The following is a 23,834-nucleotide window of genomic DNA, read 5'->3' as shown; positions in this document are numbered from 1 at the left end:
CACAGCAGCCCTTTTTAGGACCAAGTATGCCTGCCGCTGAGAAAATCTTTTTCATATTTACACACAACTAGAAAAGACATGTTGAATGCACTACAAAATGAAAAAAATGCATTTACATCTAAAATGTTGGTTTTGCAGAGTCACCCAATACAAATGTATAAAATCTATAAGGAAGCTGGCTTTGGTGTACACTTTGTGATACCTTTGCCATCCATTATTTAACCAATGGCTTTTGGTACACAAAAATCCAAGCAAGTTAGAAATTTAAATTTATGAACCTTGTGAAAAATAAATGCATATACATCTAAAAGTTTACCTCTTTGGAGGTCAGAGGGTCCAGTCTGGGTCTTTTGTTTGAATAAGAGCCACCAAAACTAAAAGAAAGAAAAGATTAGAAAAAGGGAAAAGAACAGCAAACAGTCTTAAGTTACTACAGAAGCGAGGACCTCCTCTATTATACTGAAATGCACACAAAATACTTCTTGTGCAATGTGTTCAGGAGTGGAGTGCACTCTGGTTCTTGCCTTTGCAGGTGTTCAACAAGGGGTGAGAAGAAAAGATTTTAGAAATCTGCTACGAGGTTGAAATCCTGCAAATTTCAATGCATGTTTCATGCAACAGACTGTGGCCACAGTAGGAGGTGGTATCTTCTAAAAGGGGTTAATCAATTTGGTTCTTCCACAAGTTCAATTTGTTTCTCACAGCTTTAGACAGGAGTAGATCATAACACAGGACATACATTTACTGACAAAAAGCAGACTCTTATAAGCTAGATATGTGCAAATATTTTAGGAGCTGGCCTTCATTAAACAGCACAATACCAAAGTAATCTCCTAATGCACCCAACTGCTAGGCAACTGACCAAAAAAAAAGGATGCTTAAACGGAAACTACACAAAGTTCTTCAATACTTAATGATTAAATGACTGACGCAGTGACAGGTGCAAAAACAAGAATGGTGACCGATTTAAATTAAAAAAAAAAAGCCCTTGTACTACTATCATGCAGTAGTTAAACAAGTCTGAATGTTTTAATGTGTACTGCTAATGAATGTATTCATAAGCTATCATCATAACAAGGTGCGTTAATAGCACTTATCCGAGGTCCAACACTGGTCTTTATACCAATTAGCAATGCTACACAGGTTGCACTGGGTGCTGTAATTATTTTTGAAGTACCTACACAGCAATATTTTTCAATATTAGTAAATATAGTCTCCTGCTTACAAACGATATACCTTTCATACCTCTCAAAGTCATTCCGTTGATTAAGCATTGTTTCAGAATAGCTCTCAGGACCCCTTTTGCCAGCATATCTTCGACTGGAAGTATCTGTAGAGAACTCTTCATACGGCTGCTCTTCTGGATATCTTCCAGCTGTTCGTATATCACAAGGCTTATTTGGCAGATAACCTTCATCAGACGCAACTTCAGGATACAATGCATTAGATGGATCTTGATTATACTGGACATTTGAGGTCATGTTTGGGTATCTCCTTTCAGCTCGAGTGTCAGAAGGATATCTTCCTAACAAACCTTCACGCATACCTCGCCCAGTCGGCTCCTCCATAGGACCATGCCTTTCCAAAGGTCTTTCATTAAAAGGTTCTGGCCAACCTTCCTGTTCTTCTCTTGGGCCCCTTTCAAGTAGCCTTTGCCCTGCACCATTTTCAATCATGTATTTATCTGGACCACCTTCAAACCTCTTCCTTTCAGGAGAAAATCTTCTTTCAGACCAATTATTAAAACTCCTTCTCTCCAAATCTTCCTCATAATTGTAAACAGAATCCCGTCTCTCCTCTGGATACCTGCCTCTACATTTCTCTTCAAAATACCTTCGATCTTCATCAGCATTCAAGTGGTGGCCATCCTTCTCAGGATATCTTTCATAAAAATCATTACCGTGGTATAGTTCATCTAAACTCTCATCAATGCATCTTCTGTTTCGCCCGCCATCAGGATATCTTTGTTGCTCATCCTCATAGTAATTCCTGCTAAAATCTCGTTCTGCATATTGCCTACTGAATTCATCCCGTGGCTGCCTTTCCAAATCTCTGTCCCAATAACATCCCCTCTCTCTTTCCATGTAATCTCTGTCCATATCATATGATGTCCGCCTTTCTCCTGGGAAATTAATACAAATTAAATTAACTGCACATAAAAAAACTGCATTGTTGAGAAAGAAAAAAAAAAAAAAAAAAAAAAAAAAAACTGCCAAAGGGTGTTTTTTTTTTGTTTTTTTTTTTTTAATGCATCACATTATCCACACTTGCCATAAAAAATGAATGCAACTCTGGAGAAAAATATTACATGCATAATGAATGGGGAGAAACTTATCTGAAATAAACTAAAAACAGAAAAAGGTGGGAAATACTGCAGATTACAAAGTGTCTAATTATGTCAATCAAGCACTTTATTTTTAACAATGATCAACACAAACCAATAAATAATTAAACAAGAAACTGAAAACAATGTATGGTATAGTCACCCCTTGACTGGACAAAATGACAGCCCTCGTTTTTTTTAGGTTAAGTCTAAGGGTTTTGCACGTCTGAACATTTAAAAAGTTCTTCCTCAATTGCTCAGGATGTATGAGTTGTTTCTAAGCAGTCATTTTAATGTACACCTACATATTTTTAATTTAAAGAACACAATTTGACCAGTCGTCTTCAGCATAAGTTGGATTTTTAATTTTCATCCACTATATGGCTATACAGTACTTTTACATTATTGTTTTTCTGAAAGCAGCTTCTTCCAGTCCTCCTATAGAACACATGGCCTTTTTACTAGGCTACCAGTCACTATGAAATCATTTTTGTCTTCTGTCTTATGAAAACTTCCAGACACTGACACGGAGTACATGAGCATGCCTCACATTGTGATTTTACAGTTCCAAACACATGATTAGTACTAAAGTTATACTTTGATCTCATTCAGCCATTTCTGAAGTAACGAACATTTCTTCTGCTTCAGGCATGCCATTCCATCAGACCTATTATAAACATTCTGTTGGTCTCAATCATTCTTTCAGACCACACCATTACTTTTACGGCATATCTTGCTTTTACACAAAACTACAATGGCACACTATTTTCTCAATTTCTCTGTAATGAGTTTTATTGAACTTTATGGAATTTCAATGGCTCTGAAAAGAAACAGCAATCCCTGAACTAGTGCTGGGCGGTATACCGGTTCATACCGAAAACCGTTTTTTATGATATGGATTTTTCTTATACCGCAACACCGGTTTAAATTGCCTAAACGACATTCGGAACGTGGTGCAGCGGGAAACTGTTCAAGTGGGGACCTTTTTCACTGCTACACCGCTAAACACAGATTTGTTGCACTAGGGCTCTTTTTCACTGCTACACCACCAAATAGTGGGCGGTAGCATAGGTATGCCGCGCGGTGAAAATGGACAGAGCGCCGAAAAAAAGCAGTCATGTCTGTCGCCTGGAGATGCTTTAGTTTTAAAAGGTCAGATGTGTAAATACTGTTTCTATACTACTGGATAATACTGCAAGCCAAGTTATACTTGTTTTATTTGTTTTCAATACAGTGTAATGTACCTGGGTACTGTGTAATAGTGTGACGACATTTTGACTTTATTCTCGACATTTCCACTTTAATCTTGACACTTATGACGAGAATAAAGTCGACATGTTGACTTTATTCTTGTAATTTGTCATTAAAGTAGAACATCGTAAACTAAACATCATAAAATGAATATTTAATTTACTAGATTTTCTCAAACCCCGTCATAAGTTATATAGCACATTAACTGCTTTGTGTTAAGTGATTCGTTCAGAGATGGGCGCAACTCTGAATGGATGGCATAATTAAACATGTATAACAAAGATATTAAAGTTCTGAACACTCCGTGGGCTAAGTTTATAACTAGTTTTAATTTCACAAAGACGTTTATCGTGTGGTGATTGGTTACGTGGTGAAAGAAAAAAACTGGGGTTTTGGTAGCCTACGTCAGATAGAGACAGCATGCATGCAATAAAGATAGCCCACTCAGAAGAACATGCATTGAATTATGTGTTCGTGTCTCCGACCAGCAGATCACAAACCCAACATTTACACAATATTTAAGTTAAACCTGTGCGATAGCTATTCATACATCCAGTTTTTCGGAGCCTCGTCACACCTGCCATAAAGTTCTCTACACTGAACATACACCTGGGGACCCCTTACTGCGAGGGAGCAGCACTACCGCCTCACTACCGTGCATGTGTAATACCTGCTTTAATGCATTTCATCATGAAAATGATATCAAGTATTTATCTTAGCATTCTAAATACTTCAGAAAGCAGGAATATCATTAAGTGAATGGATTCTGTATGGTGATCGCTGTCTTCTCTTAGTGCGGAGGAAGTCAGTTTAAGAAGCGTAGTGATTAACCACTGGGTTGGGGAACGTAACACAAAGCATTTAATGTCCTGCATTAATTTATGACGGGGTAAATTAAGTAATTGATTAAACATTGATTTTAGGAAGAAGTTTAGTTTACGACATTCTACTTTAATTATGAAGTAAACAAAGAGAATAAAGTGGAAATGTCGACTTTAATCTCAACATAAACGGCAAGAATAAAGTGGAAATGTCGACTTAATCTCGACAAACGGCAAGAATAAAGTGGAAATGTTGACTTTGTTCTCGACATATAGTTTGTTTTTTTCTTCCCAGTATAGCTTAGCTTGAAGCAAGGTCCATATCAATGCAGTTTGCCTAAATGATGGTTCAGTTGGTAAAGATGTCATCACCAAGTTGCACTTGTTGTATTTTACTTTCATTTGGTGAATACTGTGTAATGCACCTGGGCTTGAAGTCTTCAAGTAATAGTGCAACTATCAGTAATAATACTATTATTTATTTTATTGTTATTATTTATTAGTTTAAATATTATGCAGTTTAATGATGATAAAGTTGTTTAAAAAGTCACTTTAACGTGTCAGTGGACAGAGATTGTTAACATTAACAGAAAGTGTAGTTGGTTTACAAAAAATATTTACTATTTATTCCTTTTCTAAGACATATTCGGTGCAATACAATTTTTGACAAGCACTTCTGGATATTTTACTAAGTCTAAATGCCTCTTTGTATGGTTGAAAATATGTTGTCAAAATTAGTTTTTGCAAAATTTGCTCAATAAAAAGGTTCTATATTTTGACTGCATCTGTCATGCAATGTGATACCTTCTCCATTAGTGCCACCCCCTTGAAAACTATCACTTTATGGGGCAATGCAAAACTGTATTAATACTTGTGTGCACATTAAAAAAAATTTTTTGTACAATGTACAATACTCTTGACAGTGGAATAGGTTATTCTTAACCACATTTTCCACTGTAATTACTGGCTAACATCCACTCATGCATGGGGAAAAAAATACCGTCGAATACCGTGAAACCGGGATAATTTAGAAAAATACCGTGATATAGAATTTTGGTCATACCGCCCACCCCTACCCTGAACTGCTGCTTTAGACAGTAGATTTGTAAATTAATGCTCATTCATCTTTTTTCTTCTTTTTCTAAAGCTGTTCCAAGCACCAGCTGTGTGCCACTCCAGGAACCGAAGTACTTAAACATCTTAACTGCATATGGTTTACGAGGTAATTTCAAAATAGAGCGGCTTTCCTCAACATCAGTTTAGCAAAGCAAATGAATATATTTCTTGGTTTAGTTTAGAAGTTCAATAAATCTATAGACTTCCATTTTGACACTGAGTTTTTTGCTTAGATTAAAGACAAAATGTACTTCTAACTTTTATAATCCTTTACTGTAACTCAATCTGGACAAAGGTCAAAGGGTGCAATACATGGGTTGTGTGTGTGCATATTTTTTCAACAGCTACTTTAACAGATTTACCCCCTTAATTATAATTAATTCTTATTGATTTTTAACCACCTCTTGCCAGACCCACAGAAGAACGAGAACCAGACAGATTTCCTGCAAAGGCTGTTAACTGATCAAGGACTTTTCTAATTGACAATGGTTCATCAGATGAATTCCATGCGGTCTTCCTCATTTTGCCTAACAATGCTGTTGGAAAAGAGAAAAAAAAAATTCAGAGTCAGCTATTCAAAGATTTATGAAAATAATTCCAAATCACAACATATATTTCTAGGGATCACCAAAAAAGGGGTTATTAATGCTCAATGTAAGAAATGGTCACTAATTCATTATCAGACAAATAGTAAATAAATAACGGAAAACTTAACAAAATGGTCATTCTTGTCAGGCTGTCACCCAATGAAACTAATTGTAACCAACATTATACTTAATACCACAGTATCAAAACTAGCTGCAAATGCATTTATTTCAGTGATCATAATTACATTGTATATTTTAAAAAAAAAGGACTAAAGTATTATTTTTTGAAACTACTCAAAACTGCACACTAATAACCAAACTTCAGTCTGGCAGTGAAGGTTGGTAGCAGGTGTTACAATGGTTTGGACCCTGCACAATGCTGTATTCATACAAAAAAATACAACAGAACATGAATATTCAGTTTATCCGCCTGAGCTAAATTTTAAAAGAATGCAGCTTTTATCACTACTGCTTAAATGAGGTGTCAGTAATACCTACATCTAAAAATTGTTTAACTGGGGACAAAATATTAAAATGTCTTCACTTAAGACTTGATTAAAGTAATGTCTTAGTCAAGTGTTCATACCACTGTAAGGATACGTACAACAGCTTCACGTCAATAAGGTGCCACAGACAATGTAAAGCATACATTGTTTTATCTTTTAAGTAATGCTCTACCAGGGCCAACTATAAATCACTTGCTGCAAGTTCTGACAGAATCTAGGTGTTGGTCTTCTAAAGGAAATAGATTTTTCACTGAAACAATACGTTAAATGTGCCTATGCAGCAGAATACAGCTTTTCCCACCTTCTTGTGGAAATGTAGATGTCTGTATTCACAAATAATAATGCTTCAAGCTTCCATCACACTTCTGCATTTTCCAAAACTTATTTTCACAACAGCATAATGCAGGTAAATCCATGACACACCAGTAAAATTGACTGTATTCTAAGGCCCCGTTCATATTATCATAGAGTGCAGTGTGACCATCCCGCTTATTCTTTGTACTATTTTGCATATTACTGCATTTTGTTTTGCAGTTCACTAGGAAGCACAATTTCTCGCTTCTTGCACAAGGTCAGGGCTGTGCACAATCACAATCCAAGGGCTGCAGAGGAAACTCAATATTGTCACCATCTTTGAAGCATCTTAAGGACTGCATTTGCCATGACTTATCAGTGGTTGGTGGAAAATGGTAAATGTAGCAATATCAAGCAATTATTGATCATGCTAAACTCAAACAGCATTTTGTGAGGTGATCCATGTATTGATCGGTACTGGCAAAGACATTCTAGTGTATTCCACCACCTATACATTTATAAATGGAACTAATGTTTGTAGTAATTAAACAGTTAATATCTATGAAAATAGTGAGCCAAACCAAACACCACACACACGCTTTGTTAAACCAGCGTTATTTTTTCTGGTCTATATGAAAGATTTTTGTTTTGCATATTACTGCACATTCATTCTAAACATATTCAATTTCAGACTTAATTCAAAATGATGAAACATCACCAGAACAAATAAAAACTCACACTTAAGGTATCCAACTTTTGGTTTCTGCTCCTGCATAGAATTGGCATTCTTTTTGGACTGCTATAAGAAAAAGAAATTGTTCATTAAAAGTAAATAACATTTTTCCATAATTTTACTAAAATAAATAATAAAAGCCAGTAGCATTTAAACAACAATATATTACCTTTGCCTTGATTTATGTTTGTGACAGGTGTCACACGATAATATATTTGAACACTTTATAATTTATTTGGTTGCAACATTAATACAAGAAAAAAAAAATTAAAAACAATAAAACTCTAAACTGACTTCTAAATATGTCCAAGGTGGGCTCAGCAAATGTTTCACATAGAATGGTTGCCAAGAGAAACAGACTAGCTCAAGTCTATGATGACTGTAAACACTGAGAACAATAAAATGGGCTTATAATAAATAAAAACTCATGTAGTACATTCTATAAGATACCATAGTATATAAACCTTTATCATGTCTACAAAATCAATGAGGCAACTTCAATATGCCCTTAAACTATATGTGCAAGGACAATGACCTGTTTAAGTGTTCCAATTGAGTGTGTTTACATGCACATACAAACCAGGATCAGGCGAGTAACCCAGTAAAGGCAGAAATCTGGTTTCTTAAAAAAAAAACCCCATTTGCATGCATGAGCACTCTTATGGAGTTCTCCTTTGGCAAAATGCTCCAATGACATAGAAATGCATTAACAAAAAAAGACATTGGCGGCCGTGAATCCAAAAGCAAGCATGGAGGTTGTGTCTCCTAAGCAGTGTGGGAGAAACTTTACTTTTAAAAGTACCTTCATTATATTACTTGTTACTTACAAAACAGTAACTATGTTACACACGTACTTCATATAAAATTAAAACGTGTTCCAAAGAGTGTGTTACCTTTGAATTGAAAAACTTCACATTTGACTGGCCAGCATTTTGTATTAAATCCTAAGTCCATACACTGCATGAACCTTCATAAAACTTGCCAGAAACACAGTCAAACCATGATCATTTTGTTTTATGTCCTCAGACTGAGCCACCAATGACAACGCCGTATAGCTGGGTGAAAACTATACTAAAACTAACACTTTGTTAATAGGCTTGTTACCAAGTTGCACAGGACACTCTTCTTCTTGGCTATGTGACTGAGGCCTGCAAAGTTTGATTCTTACCTTACACCCAGTTCTGCCAAAGGAGAACTCCATAAGGGCACCTCATGCATGAAAACGGGTTTTTTTAAGAAACCCGATTTCTGCCTTCTGATCCTGAGTTTGTATGTGCATGTAAACCCACTCATTCAATATCTCATTGTGGCTGTGGAACACTTAAACAGGTCATTGCCCTTGCACATATATTTTAAGGGGAAATTAAAAACCTTGATATTTTTCTTAATGAAAGGAGCACTGCGTTAGGTTACTCATTACTTTAAAAAGCAACTGAATTACTTAACACGTTACTTTTAATGGATTAACTCTACTGTAGTTCAACTCATCAACATACATTTAGTGAATCCTGATATATTGAGACAGTCTATTTCAACCAGATTTGCCTCAGGAAATTTAGCTTTGCAGATACTCCTGCTATCTTCTACCCATGGCTGCTGCCTGTTAATACATGCTCAGACTATGAAATCCTTAACTGTAACCCAGTTAAAAAATTTCACAGGGGCACAAAACTGGGTTACACATTAAGTATGGACATCCACAAGAACTTAGGAATATTGCAGCCCAACAAAACATGAGATTTCAGTAGACTCTCCACTTTGATTACATCAGATCATGTGTGTGAAACATTCTAAAATTCAGCAAAAATCAGTTTTTTAAAAACTATAGTCCTCTGTGGAGAAAAATGTTCTAGTGTACTCTGGCACATTACAGAATGTACAGCAGATCATTACTCTTACACCCCTGACATCAGCTTGTGTGTGTATACTTACAGTAGACCACTAAGACACTTTAAGTCTGCCTTTCTCTGGCAATTACTTTTCTGTGCATCTTTTAGTATTATTTCACATATTTTGCTGCACCAAAAACACCAAGACCATCAGTCTGTACTTCCTCTGGGTCACTGTCAGCAGTCACCTATGCTCAACCATTATTTGATGTGCCGCTCCATCATGCTCATATAATGTTTTTCCTCTATCAGATTTACTATTTCCTGAATAACGATTGGATTTCCATTATGCTGAAACACTCTTGTGATGAACTTCTCTATGTTAAAACACTTTGTCAATAGCAAATGTTCAGACTGTAATAATTTTAAAAACTTTGGCATGCTGTACCATTCAAAGCATATCCACAGGTGATAATGACCTCCCCAGGCCGTGCTCATCCACACTGCTAATTCTTAAGTATGCCATAAAGCTCAGGGTTTTTGATCACATTATTGTCAATGTACCAAACCTCAGCTATATTGAAACACGCTCTAATATTGCTGTTCTAACATAAAGCTGATTCAACATGGATGTAATCTCAATATGTTAAGCAAATGGATAAAAAAGTGACAAGTTGTTATCTCCAAATAAGGAGACTATCTAGATGCAATTATTTTGCAGAAGCTTCTGGGGTTGTCTAATTGTTAGAACTGAAGATCAATTGAATACCTATTGAATAGCTAATGTCCTTCCAGCGTTTGGCTCTAAAACTTCAACAGTCTTAATGTGGGTTATTGTAAAATCAAAATTTGTATTTCTACATTAAAGCCTACACAACGTGTTATTTGTACATGGATTTCTTCTGTTTTTGTATCCGTGAATTGCCCTGAGCAAGGAAAAGGTGCAATATAAATAAAATGTAATATTGTTATTATTCCTTGATTTTAATGACAATGCCTACAAATTCACCCTTCAATATTAGGCTTTTTCTTGCAGTTTAAAAAAAACAGGCACATATTTTAAAAACATACTAATAGTGAGAAATAGGAGTGTGTGTTTTTAGCAGCAGATTGGTGCAAGAAAAGAGTAAATGCAGTAGGTATAGGCTACAAGATATAAACTGGGGCACACAGAAGTGTGGAGATGGTCGAGAACCAAAAAAACTGGTTCAAAAGCATTTCACATACAATGTAGGAGGTAAAATGGATTAGGAATCAATGTCTGAAATAATCAAGAACAAAAATGGCATCAATATTAAATAAAAATCGTGGCCTATGGAATATAGAGGTGGTGGCAAACAAATGCCCCAAAAATTACATACAACACTAATAGTTAATTTAAAAGTATGACTGTCACTAAAATACTAAAATATGATTTTGACATTCCAGTTCAATCTAATATTATGCTTGTACAGCTTCCCCAGATTCTGGCCTTTGAGTGCTGCTGACTTCATAATTCCTCTCATTTACTGTAGCTGTTGAAGGCTGGCTACTATGAAACCTGCCACAAACCTGAACAATAGAACCACCATCATCATCATAACAGCAGCCAACAATTATTAAAGAGGCCAATCTACCAATCACAAATACAGATGTTATATTAACTAAAAAGGCAATAAGAAAAAAATAAAGCGACTTTCATTTGCAACACAAATTGACAAAGAATTACATGTACTGTATGCCCACAGTAATCTGATTTTTGGATGATGGTTTATGAATGAATGGGTTAACTAGGCTAGCGACTAACAAAAATATGACCGTGGTTTTCAAAGTTTGGTCTTGCTGACAACCTCAGCAGTCAATCTATGACAGCAAACTTGGGTTTTAAATTTCTCAAAAACACATCAGTTCATTATGCTGTACTTAAGGTATTTATAATAATTAGGCCGCTAACCAACATCCAAGCTAATAAATGATTACAGCAAAATACCTACCACTACCTCCATAAAGCACACTATCCAGTTTTCTTGCAGCCAGTAACTGTTAGTTAACTTTGCCATGAGTGGGCTTGTGGAGAGGACTCAACATGAACCAACAGGGTTAATGAACAGAAAAAGAGAAAAATTTATGACTAGCAGGAATATTCATGTCTTCTTTCATTGCTTTTTACAGTCACCTCAGGCACCCGAGCACACTACTGGGGACATTTTTCTTTCAGGTGGCGCAGTGGTAGTGCTGCTGCTTTGCAGTAAGGAGACTGTGGAAGATTGTGGGTTCGCTTCCCGGTTCCTCCCTGTGTGGATAGCGCTTTGAGTACTGAGAAAAGCGCTATATAAATGTAATGAATTATTATTATTATTATTACTGTCATTGTGGTGTTAAGCTGTACACATCCATGTTACTGGAAGTATAAGCGTATGTTGTCCCATATAATGTGAACAGGTGTCTAGAAAGAAAAAAAAAAAGCTCATATTTTGTCCGTCACTAGCAACTTAGTAAAGAAAAAAAATAAAAGATACTGTGGACAATTACTGGAAGACACATAAAAATGTTTCAGGCCAAAACTAGATTTTTTTTTGTCAATACCTGGATCGGAGTGTTTATTTGAATATGGGTAATAGAATAAATATGTAACCTAAAGATAATGGATGAATAAAAATACTAGCAAAAGCAAGCTACACGATTATATATACCTCAACTTCACCCCTGCCTTCTTGTTGTTCGAGCAGCTCTGCTTGAGCTCTGATGATTTTACCGAGTTGTGGGGTATTGTCTGCTCCCCAAGTAACCAAGTCTGGTCGATGAGTTTCCTGTAAAGGGAAAAAAAAAAAAAAAGTTCAGTGCTCTATTTGAAAAATTTTTACAAAAGCAAAACAAATGGATATTCACTGTGATAAATAAAAAGGTACATAAGACATGTAAAAATCTCATTTCTAAAATGAGTTGTTTTTGATGCTAGTAATTTATATAGATTCAAATCTGACCAGTACACATATACTGCAGGATTGAACTATTTGTAACACATAAAGCTAACATAAGCATAAATAAAGTAAAGCGATACATGCTTACCAAATATTTCTTCCTGTGTTTCTTTCCAACAATATGCAACGCAACATCCGCCATTTCTGCCTCTAAAAAGCAGAGTCTACACATGAACTTAGGAACTTCACCTGGCTTAACATCAACTTCAGCAACATGCTGCAATCCTAGACAAGCCAAAACATCAAAGTTATATTAAAAAAAAATCAATAATGAACACAACCTTTAAGTATACAGGAGATGAAGCTAAGAGTTGCTAGATAATACAATTAAACAAGTTGTCTAAAACATTAAAAAAATATTTTACTAAACACAGTTTTCTGCCATAACAAAGCAGTTAATAATGCAGACTTTAACCACCTCAGCATTAGACCCAAGTGTTACTCAGGGTGTAAACACAGTGCTAAAAGCGTTAGTCCCAAGTGTCACTCAGGCAACAGTATAAATGCGTGTCATATAAGACCAGAGGATTACTTGGGTTGCAAAAGGTACCAACAGTGTTAGTACTGAGCGTGACTTGGGCAACAATATAGATGTGTCTTGTGTAATCGTCAAGCCCAAGCATTTCCCAGGCAATGGTATATAGGCATCTTCTCCTTGCCTCATAATGGTGTCTTGTAAGAAACACCTCTTATCAACAGTGATGATGAAGTGAATCTGTCTTCAGGCAGTGAAACTGAAATGGTCAGTGAAACCGAAAGTGATTCTGGGAATTCGAAAGTTGACACTTACACATGTGAGCCTGCAGTTTCAGTGCTTCAAAAATTATCCCAGGTTCTCCAGAAAGACGGAGGCAGGCTTATCTCATCTGAATCATTCAGTGTTAAAAGATCACGAAGCTGGTGACCCTTCCGACATTTTGTCAGATGGTCAATAAACTACACTACACCATAATGCCTGCAACACTGACCTCATTTCATCTCATGACAACAGGCATTGTATCTTCTGCAGTCCATCATCACTTTTCATCACAAGAGGAGCAAAGAATGGCAACTGTTTTTTTTTGTGAGAGAGAGGGGGGCTATGGAACATATCCCCTTGCAGATACAGGGGGACTACTACATCTGAATATCTTTTAAAACAAGCATCTCAAATGCATTTCCAATTATATGAAAACACCTTCAGGTCTATTTTGAGATATCTAGAGTGCATTTCAAGAGAAGTCCTATTTAAAAAAAAAAAAAAAAAAAAAAAAAACTTTTGCAAGAAGTGATTTTAAGTTAACTTTAATCAATTCCAGATATCTTAAAATGCATAGGACATCAGTGTGCAGATACTCATGGTGTATTTGCGGTATCTAGAAATACACAGAAAATTATTTTGAAATATTAGATATCATGAAACATGCTTCAAAAATCTCTCAATTGTCTTAAAGTTCACAAATGTCTTCAAATAGAACTTGTTTCAACTTAAGATGGGTTTCAGGTTTAGTCAGCAGTCAGTTTTCCATTTCTTCTTGGCTACTCCTGCTTTTTAATACATAACCCAGAAATGAGGGGTTGATTTGCTCTTTAAAAGGGATTTACCAAGTATTACTCTGAAAGATTTGGCTGTTATTAAAAAAAAAAAAAAAAAAAAAAAAAAAAAAAAAAAAATCCAACTTTGTAATCATTTGCTGGCTAATGATTACAAAACTGATAATGACTATGAAGTAGCTCAGCAATGCTTCTAGTTAAATTCCTCATGAAATTAAATAACTGATTAGTAAGAAAGAATTTAATGTGAAATGTGTCCCCCCCCACCCCCAACAGATTTTATAAGCACGACTTTACTTTTTATACATATCTCTCAAACATGAACTCTTAATTGTTCCCAAATGACAACTGAAAAAGATAATACACTAAATGCTAAAGATCCGTCCATCCTCTTCCGTTTATCCGAGGTCGGGTCGCGGGGGCAGCAGCTTGAGATACTCAGACTTCCCTCTCCCCGGCCACTTCTTCTAGCTCTTCCGGGAGAATCCCAAGGTGTCCCAGGCCAGCCGAGAGACATAGTCCCTCCAGCGTGTCCTGGGTCTTCCCCGGGGCCTCCTTCCGGTTAGACGTGCCCGGAACACCTCACCAGGCAGGCGTCCAGGAGGCATCCTGATCAGATGCCTGAGCCACCTCATCCGACTCCTCTCGATGCGGAGGAGCAGCGGCTCTACTCTGAGCCCCTCCCGGATGACTGAGCTTCTCACCCTATCTTTAAGGGAAAGCCCAGACACCCTGCGGAGGAAACTCATTTCAGCCGCTTGTATTCGCGATCTCGTTCTTTCGGTCACTACCCATAGCTCATGACCATAGGTGAGGGTAAGAACATAGATCGACTGGTAAATTGAGAGCTTCGCCTTGCGGCTCAGCTCCTTTTTCCACCACGCCAGACCGATGCAGAGCCCGCACTACTGCGGACGCCGCACCGATCCGCCTGTCGATCTCACGCTCCATTCTTCCCTCACTTGTGAGCAAGACCCCGAGATACTTGAACTCCTCCACTTGGGGCAGGATCTCGCTACCAACCCCGAGAGGGCACTCCACCCTTTTCCGGCTGAGGACCATGGTCTCGGATTTGGAGGTGCTGATTCACATCCCAGCCGCTTCACACTCGGCTGCGAACCGATCCAGAGAGAGCTGAAAATCACGGCCTGATGAAGCAAACAGGACATCATCTGCAAAAAGCAGTGACCCAATCCTGAGTCCGCCAAACCGGACCCCCTCAACGCCCTGGCTGCGCCTAGAAATTCTGTCCATAAAAGTTATGAACAGAATCGGTGACAAAGGGCAGCCCTGGCAGAGTCCAACTCTCACTGGAAACGGGTTCGACTTACTGCCGGCAATGCGGACCAAGCTCTGGCACCGATCGTACAGGGACCGAACAGCCCTTATCAGGGGGTCCGGTACCCCATACTGAGTACTTCCCACAGGATTCCCCGAGGGACACGGTCGAATGCCTTTTTCCAAGTCCACAAAACACATGTAGACTGGTTGGGCAAAACTCCCATGCACCCTCTAGGACCCTGCTAAGGGTGTAGAGCTGGTCCACTGTTCCGCGACCAGGACGAAAACCACACTGTTCCTCCTGAATCCGAGGCTTGACTATCCAACGGACCCTCCTCTCCAGGACCCCCGAATAGACTTTTTCAGGGAGGCTGAGAAGTGTGATCCCTCTGTAGTTGGAACACACCCTCCGGTCCCCCTTTCTTAAAGAGGGGGACCACCACCCCAGTCTGCCAATCCAGAGGCACTGTCCCTGATGTCCATGCGATGTTGTAGAGATATGTCAACCAAGACAGTCCTACAACATCCAGAGCCTTGAGGAACTCCAGGCGTATCTCATCCACCCCCGGGGCCATGCCACCAAGGAATTTTTTGACCACCTCGGTGACCTCAGTCCCAGAGACGGGGGAGCCCACCTCCGAGTCCCCAGGCTCTGCTTCCTCATTGGAAGGCATGTTAAGTGGGATTGAGGAGGTCTTCGAAGTACTTCGCCCCACCGACCCACAATGTCCCGAGTCAAGGTCAGCAGCGCACCATCCCCCACCATATACAGTGTTGACACTGCACTGCTTCCCCCTCCTGAGACGCCGGATGGTGGACTAGAATCTCCTTGAAGCCGTCCGAAAGTCGTTCTCCATGGCCTCCCAAAACTCCTCCCACGCCCGAGTTTTTACCTCAGCAACCACCAAAGCCGCATTCCGCTTGGCCTGCTCGTACCTATCAGCTGTCTCCAGAGTCCCACAGGACAAAAAGGTCCTGTAGGACTCCTTCATCTTGACGGCATCCCTCATCGCCGGTGTCCACCAACGGGTTCGGGGATTGCCGCCACGACAGGCACCAACCACCTTACGGCCACAGCTCCGGTCAACTGCCTCAACAATTGAGGCACGGAACATGGCCCATTCGGACTCAATGTCCCGCACCTCCCTTGGGATGTGGTCGAAGTTCTGCCGGAGGTGGGAGTTGAAGCTACTTCTGACAGGGGGCTCTGCCAGACGTTCCCAGCAGACCATCACAACACGTTTGGGCCTACCAGGCCTGACCGGCATCCTCCCCCACCATCGAAGCCAACTCACCACCAGGTGGTGATCAGTTGACAGCTCCGCCCCTCTTTTCACCCGAGTGTCCAAGACTTGTGGCCGCAAGTCCGATGACACGACCACAAAGTCGATCATCGAACTGAGCCTAGGGTGTCCTGGTGCCAAGTGCACATATGAACACCCCTATGCTTGAACATGGTGTTCGTTATGGACAATCCGTGACGAGCACAGAAGTCCAATAACAAAACACCGCTCGGGTTCAGATCGGGGGGGCCATTCCTCCCAATCACGCCCTTCCAGGTCTCACTGTCATTGCCCCACGTGAGCATTGAAGTCTCCCAGCAGAACGAGGGAGTCCCCAGAAGGTAAACCCTCTAGCACCCCCACCAGAGACTCCAAACTGCTGTTTGGTGCATATGCACAAACAACAGTTAGGACCCGTCCCCCCACCCAAAGGCGGAGGGAGGCTACCCTCTCGTCTACCGGGGTAAACCCCCAATGAACAGGCTCCAAGTCGGGGGGCAATAAGTATACCCACACCCGCTCGGCGCCTCCCACCGGGGGCAACTCCAGAGTGGTAGAGAGTCCAGCCCCTCTCATGGAGATTGGTTCCAGAGTCCAAGCTGTGCGTCGATGTGAGTCCGACTATATCTACCCGGAACCTCTCAACCTCGTGCACTAGCTCAGGCTCCTTCCCCTTCAGAGAGGTGACATTCCACCTCCCAAGAGCCAGCTTCTGTAACCGAGGATCGGACCGCCAAGGTCCCCGCCTTCGGCCACCACCCAAGTCACACTGCACCCAACCTCCTTGGCCCCTCTCATAGGCGGTGTGCCCATGGGAAGGGGGACCCACATTGCCTCTTCGGGCTGTGCCCGTCCGAGCCCCATGGGTGCAGGCCCGGCCCACCAGGCGCTCGCCATCGAGCCCCACCTCCAGGCCTGGCTCCAGAGGGGAGCCCCGGTGACCCGCATCCGGGCAAGGGAAAACGCTGTCCAAAGTTTTCTTTCATCATAGGAGGTTTGAACCGCGCTCTGTATCATCCCTCACCTAGGACCAGTTTGCCTTGGGTGACCCTACCAGGGGCATAAAGCCCCGGACAACAGAGTTCCTAGGATCATTGGGACACGCAAGCCCCTCCACTACGATAAGGTGGCGGTTAAAGGAGGGGAAAATGCTAAAGATAAGCAGCTATTTCAATAAAAATTTGACCTGTAAAAATCATTAGCAGGTAAATAGTTATATAATAAAGGCATTTCAAAATAAGTAACAAAGCAAATCAACACATCTAGAAGATTGATATTTTTTAACTCCTATAAAACATTAACATTATTGTGCCACTCTGTAATGACACAATATAGGTCTGATACAGCAAATAAGAGTATCCTTAATTAGGAGAGGGATTCCAATATTAAAAAAAAAGGGTCTAGGGTGGATCAGAAATCTTTACCTGCTGTGGACCTACATGGACTGAGTGAAGTAGCAAACCCATAATTTTTAAAACTGAGGATTAAAAGTGATAAAAGGAGAAAGTACTTACATGGTTATAGAAAATATGTTAAGGTCAGATATCAAAGCTAAACAAGTCAAAAATGTATTATCAGAATCTGTTTACTCAATTATATTAGGCTATGTATACATGCACATAAAATAGATTTTTCTCCACTTGTCTATCTGAATAGGACAGTACAATCAGATTTTTCATAATGTTCACTTCTTATTGCAAATATTCAAAAAATGTGCAATGAGTATCAACTTACCAATTAATGGTTCACCCAACTGAAGATAATCAAAATAATCATTCATATTTTCCCATTTCGGCAGTCTATAATCTCTTCTGAGCTTCCCTGTTAAATATGAACACAGGAACAAATTAAATACTAGATACTAATCCAACTGATTGATGGGAGCCTCAACCCAAAAAGAAAATTACATACAATATCTTATTAAAAGACTATGCATGAACACACACATGATTTCAAAGCTATATGATTTTTAAATGGTCTCAGTCCAACTTGCAGTTTTCATCAAACTTGACAAGCAAAGTTGAATATATAGCATTTATTGTTCACAAAAAAACGTAAACATACCTTTGGTCTTAGTAGACTGATTTGCATGTTCATTCATTTGCATTTACACAATACAGTCCCATAAACTGTATTAATATGAACAACCAGGTTTTAAGTACTTCATTTTGTTTTTGTGGACAGTAGCAATCACGTTTTTAGTGGATTAAAAACGGATCACTTCAGTTTTGGCCACAGAATACTCATAACTTACTTGTATGACATCCATTTAGGCCGGTAACAACTTGCCATCCTTAGTTTGTTGTACTACAGAACTAAAAACGGATTATTTACCCGAATGTCTCTGATAAAAAAATCAGGTTCAATTTTGTAACAAGGTGGAAAAAACAGATTATTCAGTTGTTGAAAATTCAGTGTCAACTTTTTCTAGTAGAAGCAAAAGAAACTGTTGAAGAAACCTGAGTAAAATAAAATTACTTACAATTTTTAAGTGCAAAAAATTAACCACCACACTTTCTGGTAACCCTAAAGATTACACATAATAGGATCAAAGTTAACCTGTAAAAGACAGATGACAGAGGCCACTTTATGCTGCAACACATAATTGTGTCTATTTAAAAAAAAAAAAAAACAAAAAAAAAAAAAAAATGAACAGCAGAATTGTATTTTTCTCTTTGTCAACTTCACACATTTTATAGTGAATACCTGCCAAAGGTCACAGTCAATGAGGCAAACTGGACAACATCATCTGCATAAAGCAATGGTGCTATCCCTAAGCCTCCAAAACTGGACACACTCACATCCTTGGCTTCATCTTGATATCCTGTTTGTGAAAATCACAAACAGGAGTCATGACAAGAGACAGCCTTGATGGAGCATGACACCCACAGTGAACTTAACACCAAGTACTCAGACAACACTCATTGCAATCATATAAGGAACAAGCTGCACACAAGAGCAGCGCTGTTACCCCATATTCCTGCAGCACCTCACACAATACATGCTGCGTGACATGGTCATATGCTTTTTTCAAATCTACAAAACACATGTAGACAGATTTAACATACTCCCATGTACTCTCCAGCACACCTCTGGGTGTGTGAAGTAGCTGGGACGAGAATCAGCATGTTCAGGTTTAAGTTCATTGCCCTCTGCAAGAAAACAGTGCATTGCTCTTTCCATCTTAGGAGGGAACAACTGCCCTTAGAGGAGGTGTTCAAGTACCTTGGGATCTTGTTCACAAGTGATGGACAAAGGGAATGCAAGATCGACAAGTTAACTGGAGCAGCATTGCACCGGCTCCGTGATGGTGAAGTGAGAGCTAAACCCAAAGACAAAACTCTATATTTACCAGTCGATCTACATCCTTGTCTTTGCCTATGGTCATGAGCTGGGGTAATAACTGAAAAAAATAAAAGAGTGAGTTGCAAGCAGCAGATACATTTCTTTGAAGGGTAGCTAGGTTGACACACTGTGATAAGGTGAGAAGCTCAGCAATTCGGAAGAGCCCGAGTAGAGTCGCTGAAGTTCAGTTTTCACTTCTCGATTCGGAAGTAGTTTGGGCATGTCATAAGGATGCCCCTAGGCAGCTCTCCCTTGGGCACATCTCACTGGGCATAGACTGAGGCAGATTCAAGACTCATAGGAAGGATCAGCTTCTTGACTGGCTTGGGAATGCCTGGAAATTCCCACAAACAAGTGGAATCAATAGTTGGGGACAGGGAAGTCTAGGCTGACCTACCTGGCCAGCTGCTACCGAGACCCTCACCAGAAAAAGCAGCTTCAGAAAATGATGAGACTTTATTAACTTAGATGCAAGCTGAAAGCAGTACTACAATTTTCTAGCATTCATTTACCAGGTAAGCTTTGATTGACCATAAAAAATTGAAGTCTCTTGCTCACATCATTTTACTCCTGGATAATAGGGGTTAAAATCATCAACTGTATACTGTGCAGAGATAAGCCATCATATTCATTTTTTTGATCTGCAACATTCAAAATCATACAGTGTAACAAAAATATTTGGTGATAATTCTTCAACTGAAAATTTGCAATAAAAACATTAACTTACCTCAGAAACTAAACCAGTATTAAACATAGCTAGCAGGTCAATAGTGCCAAGTGAGGAGAACAGAAATCTCAATTTCCATTCTCAGCATATGGAAGATGACAGGTTTGCAAAACGTGATGCAACATTTTCACATTGCTGTACAGGTATCTTGGGAGGACCATGTGAAATTCAGTCTCATGTCAGAATTAAGTAAGCAATTGTATTGAAATTTAAACACAACACAATCAACAGCACAAGTTCCATTATAGATTTCATACAGATCTTCAATCTTTTCAGGGTGGCATATCAAGGAACGTTAACATGACAGATGCTTTAGAGTCAGAAAAATCAGAGTAACAGGAACAGAGTGATTTAAAATTTCTCATGTTGTTCCTCTTCTTTACACCATTAAAGTCAGATGGTAAAAAAAGGTACAACCTTTAACAAGATTACATCTGATATACAGTCATATGAAAAGGTCTGGGAACCCCTCTCAGCCTGCATAATAATTGACTACTTTAAACAAAAAAAAAAAAAAAAGATAACAGTGGCATGTCTTTCATTTCCTACGAACATCCGAGTACTGCGGTGTTTTCTGAACAAAGATTTTTAGTGAAGCAGTATTTTGTTGTATGAAATGAAATCAAATGTGACAAACTGGCTGTGCAAAAAATTTGGGTCCTCTTGTAATTTTGCTGATTTGAATGCCTGTCACTGCTCAATGCTGAGTACTGGCAACACCAAATTGGTGTGATGAGCTCGTTAAGCCTTGAACTTCATAGACAGGTGTGTCCAATCATGAGAAAAGTATTTAAGGTGGTCAACAGCAGGTTGTGCTTCCCTTTGACTCTCCTCTGAAGAGTGACAGCATGGGATCCTCAAAGCAACTCTCAAAAGATCTGAAAACAAAGATTGTTCAGTCTCATGGTTTGGGGGAAGGCTACAAAAAGCTCTCTCAGAGGTTTAAATTGTCAGTTTCAACTATAAAGAATGTAATCAGGAAATGGAAGGCCATAGGCACAGTTGCTGTTAAACCCAGCAGGTCTGACAGGCCAAGAAAAATACAGGAGCGGTATATGCACAGGATTGTGAGAATGGTTACAGACAACCCACAGATCACCTCCAAAGACCTGCAAGAACATCTTGCTGCAGATGGTGGATCTATACATCGTTCTACAATTCAGCACAATTTGCACAAACCATCTGTAGGGCAGGGTGATGAGAAAGAAGCCCTTTCTGCACTCACGCCACAAACAGAGTCGCTTGTTGTATGCAAATGCTCATTTAGACAAGCCAGATTCATTTTGGAACAAAGCGCTTTGGACTGATGTGGCAAAAATTTGAGTTATTAGGTCATAACAAAAAGCACTTTGCATGGCGGAAGAACACTGCATTCCAAGAAAAACACCTGTTACCTACTGTCCAATTTGGTGGCAGTTCCATCATGCTGTGGGGCTGTGTGGCTAATTCAGGGACTGGGGCCCTTGATAAAGTCGAGAGTTGAATGAATTCAACCAGTTGCCTTGAAAACTTGCATATTGTAATCTTTTTAGTTAGCCAATAAAAGGTGTCATTTTGCTTGGCTTTTCTCCAAACCCAATATCAACAAATTCTTCAGGATAATGCTCAAGCATCAGTCACAAAGTTGAAGTTACACAGGGGTTGACCCAAAACACAATTCAAAATCTACAAAGGCATTCACGCAGAGGGAGAAGTACAATGTTCTGGAATGGCCGTCACAGTCAACCGACTTGAATATCATCGAAAATCTATGGGATGATTTGAAGCAGGCTGTCCATGCTCGGCAGCCATCAAATTGAACTGAACTGGACAGATTTTGTATGGAAGAATGGACAGAAATACCTCCATCCAGAATCCAGACACTCATCAAAGGCTATAGGAGGCATCTAGAGGTTGTTATATTTGCAAAAGGAGGCTCAACCAAGTATTGATATAATATCTCTGTTGGGTGTCCAAATTTATGCACCTGTCTAATTGTTATGATGCATATTGCATATTTTCTGTTAATCCAATAAACTTAATGTCACTGCTGAAATCCTACTGTGTCCATAAGGCATGTCAGATATTAAAAGAAAGGAAGTTGCTACTTTGAAAGTTCAGCCAATGGAACAAAAATCCAAAGAATTAAGAGGGGTTCCCAAACTTTTTCAAATGACTGTATTGATTTGTGAAAAGCAGAGATTCACCTTCTTGCACAAAACTCATATTAAACTGTGCTTGAGATAGTAACTCAAAAATTTACAAAACTGAGTTGCTCTGAAACACTTAAAATGCACGTACTCATCTCAATAAACTGAGCAAAGTAATACTAATGTTCAAGGATGAAATATATAAATGCTGTCAGTGCTTGAATACTAAACATCCGAGTCCTTAAATGCGTTTAAAATATGTATTAGGACAATCAGGAATGACAATGCAAAACATTTGCAACAAGGGAAACTTCTTTAAAAATCAAGAAAATACACAGCTCATTATTTTTTAAAATTTAAACTGTAAAGAGTTTTTGTAAGAGAGTCTATCAAGCATTAAATAAGTTAAAATACCGGTGACTAACTATTTGCACTCTAGAGGTGGTGACCCGGTTTATTTAATATGCAACAGTTTTACTACTAGCATGAATCAAACCAGAAAAGGAAACTAGAAAGTTGGGGAGATAAAACAGAAAAATAAGCAAAACCATGACGAACTGCTGCTCCATTGCAGTAAAATTCATGCTACATTTTTTATCCCACTTTATTACTACATAATGTACAGCTTACAAATACAAAACTTTTGAAGCAGGCCTTTGAATGTCTACATTTAATAAACTTATTATTTTTGTACCATGGTACTTTTACTAATATCTTACTAATGCGAGTAAAAAGCCAGACTCTACATAGGAGATGGTTTTATACCTTTTTTTTTTTTGGTTTTAAAAAAGACAAAGTTTCTTTATACAATTTTAACTGAAGGATGAAATACTATTTGAAATACTACTAGCAACCTTTGTCTTTTGTTGTAAGATTTTGAATGTGATGCTAAAACTTTCTTCAGAATCAAAAGCCAACTCAAGATGAATACAATAACCTCAATTTTACTGAGAAAATGAATTCACTTAACATTCAACCCTACTGCTCACTGTATCTGGACTCTCCAACTTAAACGGAAGACAAAAAAAATTGAAAACAAGCCCCCTCTCCATTTCAAAATGATGGAAATGCCAATTTAAAAAAAAAAAAAAAATTCTAATATAAACTCTTTAAAAC

At 38.9% G+C, this 23,834-nt stretch overlaps 1 protein-coding gene across 3 annotated transcripts in view; it reads right to left on the bottom strand.

Annotated features, from left to right (window-relative positions):
* LOC114664027 (uncharacterized) overlaps window positions 1-23,834 on the bottom strand; it is a 50,318-nt gene that overhangs the window by 6,121 nt on the left and 20,363 nt on the right. For 2 of the 3 annotated variants that reach the window (XM_028818000.2, XM_051935646.1), the window contains 7 exons: window positions 18,252-18,338; window positions 12,509-12,645; window positions 12,133-12,249; window positions 7,637-7,697; window positions 5,913-6,047; window positions 1,237-2,122; window positions 317-374 (listed from right to left, as the gene is read on the bottom strand). In XM_028818000.2, the coding sequence (XP_028673833.2) occupies window positions 317-374; window positions 1,237-2,122; window positions 5,913-6,047; window positions 7,637-7,697; window positions 12,133-12,249; window positions 12,509-12,645; window positions 18,252-18,338 (1,481 nt within the window). The remainder of the gene's footprint in view (window positions 1-316; window positions 375-1,236; window positions 2,123-5,912; window positions 6,048-7,636; window positions 7,698-12,132; window positions 12,250-12,508; window positions 12,646-18,251; window positions 18,339-23,834) is intronic. The other variant, XM_028817999.2, reaches the window with a different exon arrangement.

Source organism: Erpetoichthys calabaricus, chromosome 13 (genome assembly GCF_900747795.2).
Source record: "Erpetoichthys calabaricus chromosome 13, fErpCal1.3, whole genome shotgun sequence".
Taxonomy (NCBI): Eukaryota; Metazoa; Chordata; class Cladistia; order Polypteriformes; family Polypteridae; genus Erpetoichthys; species Erpetoichthys calabaricus.
Note: the sequence above shows the minus strand (reverse complement) of the source record. Positions and strands in the feature narration are given on the sequence as shown.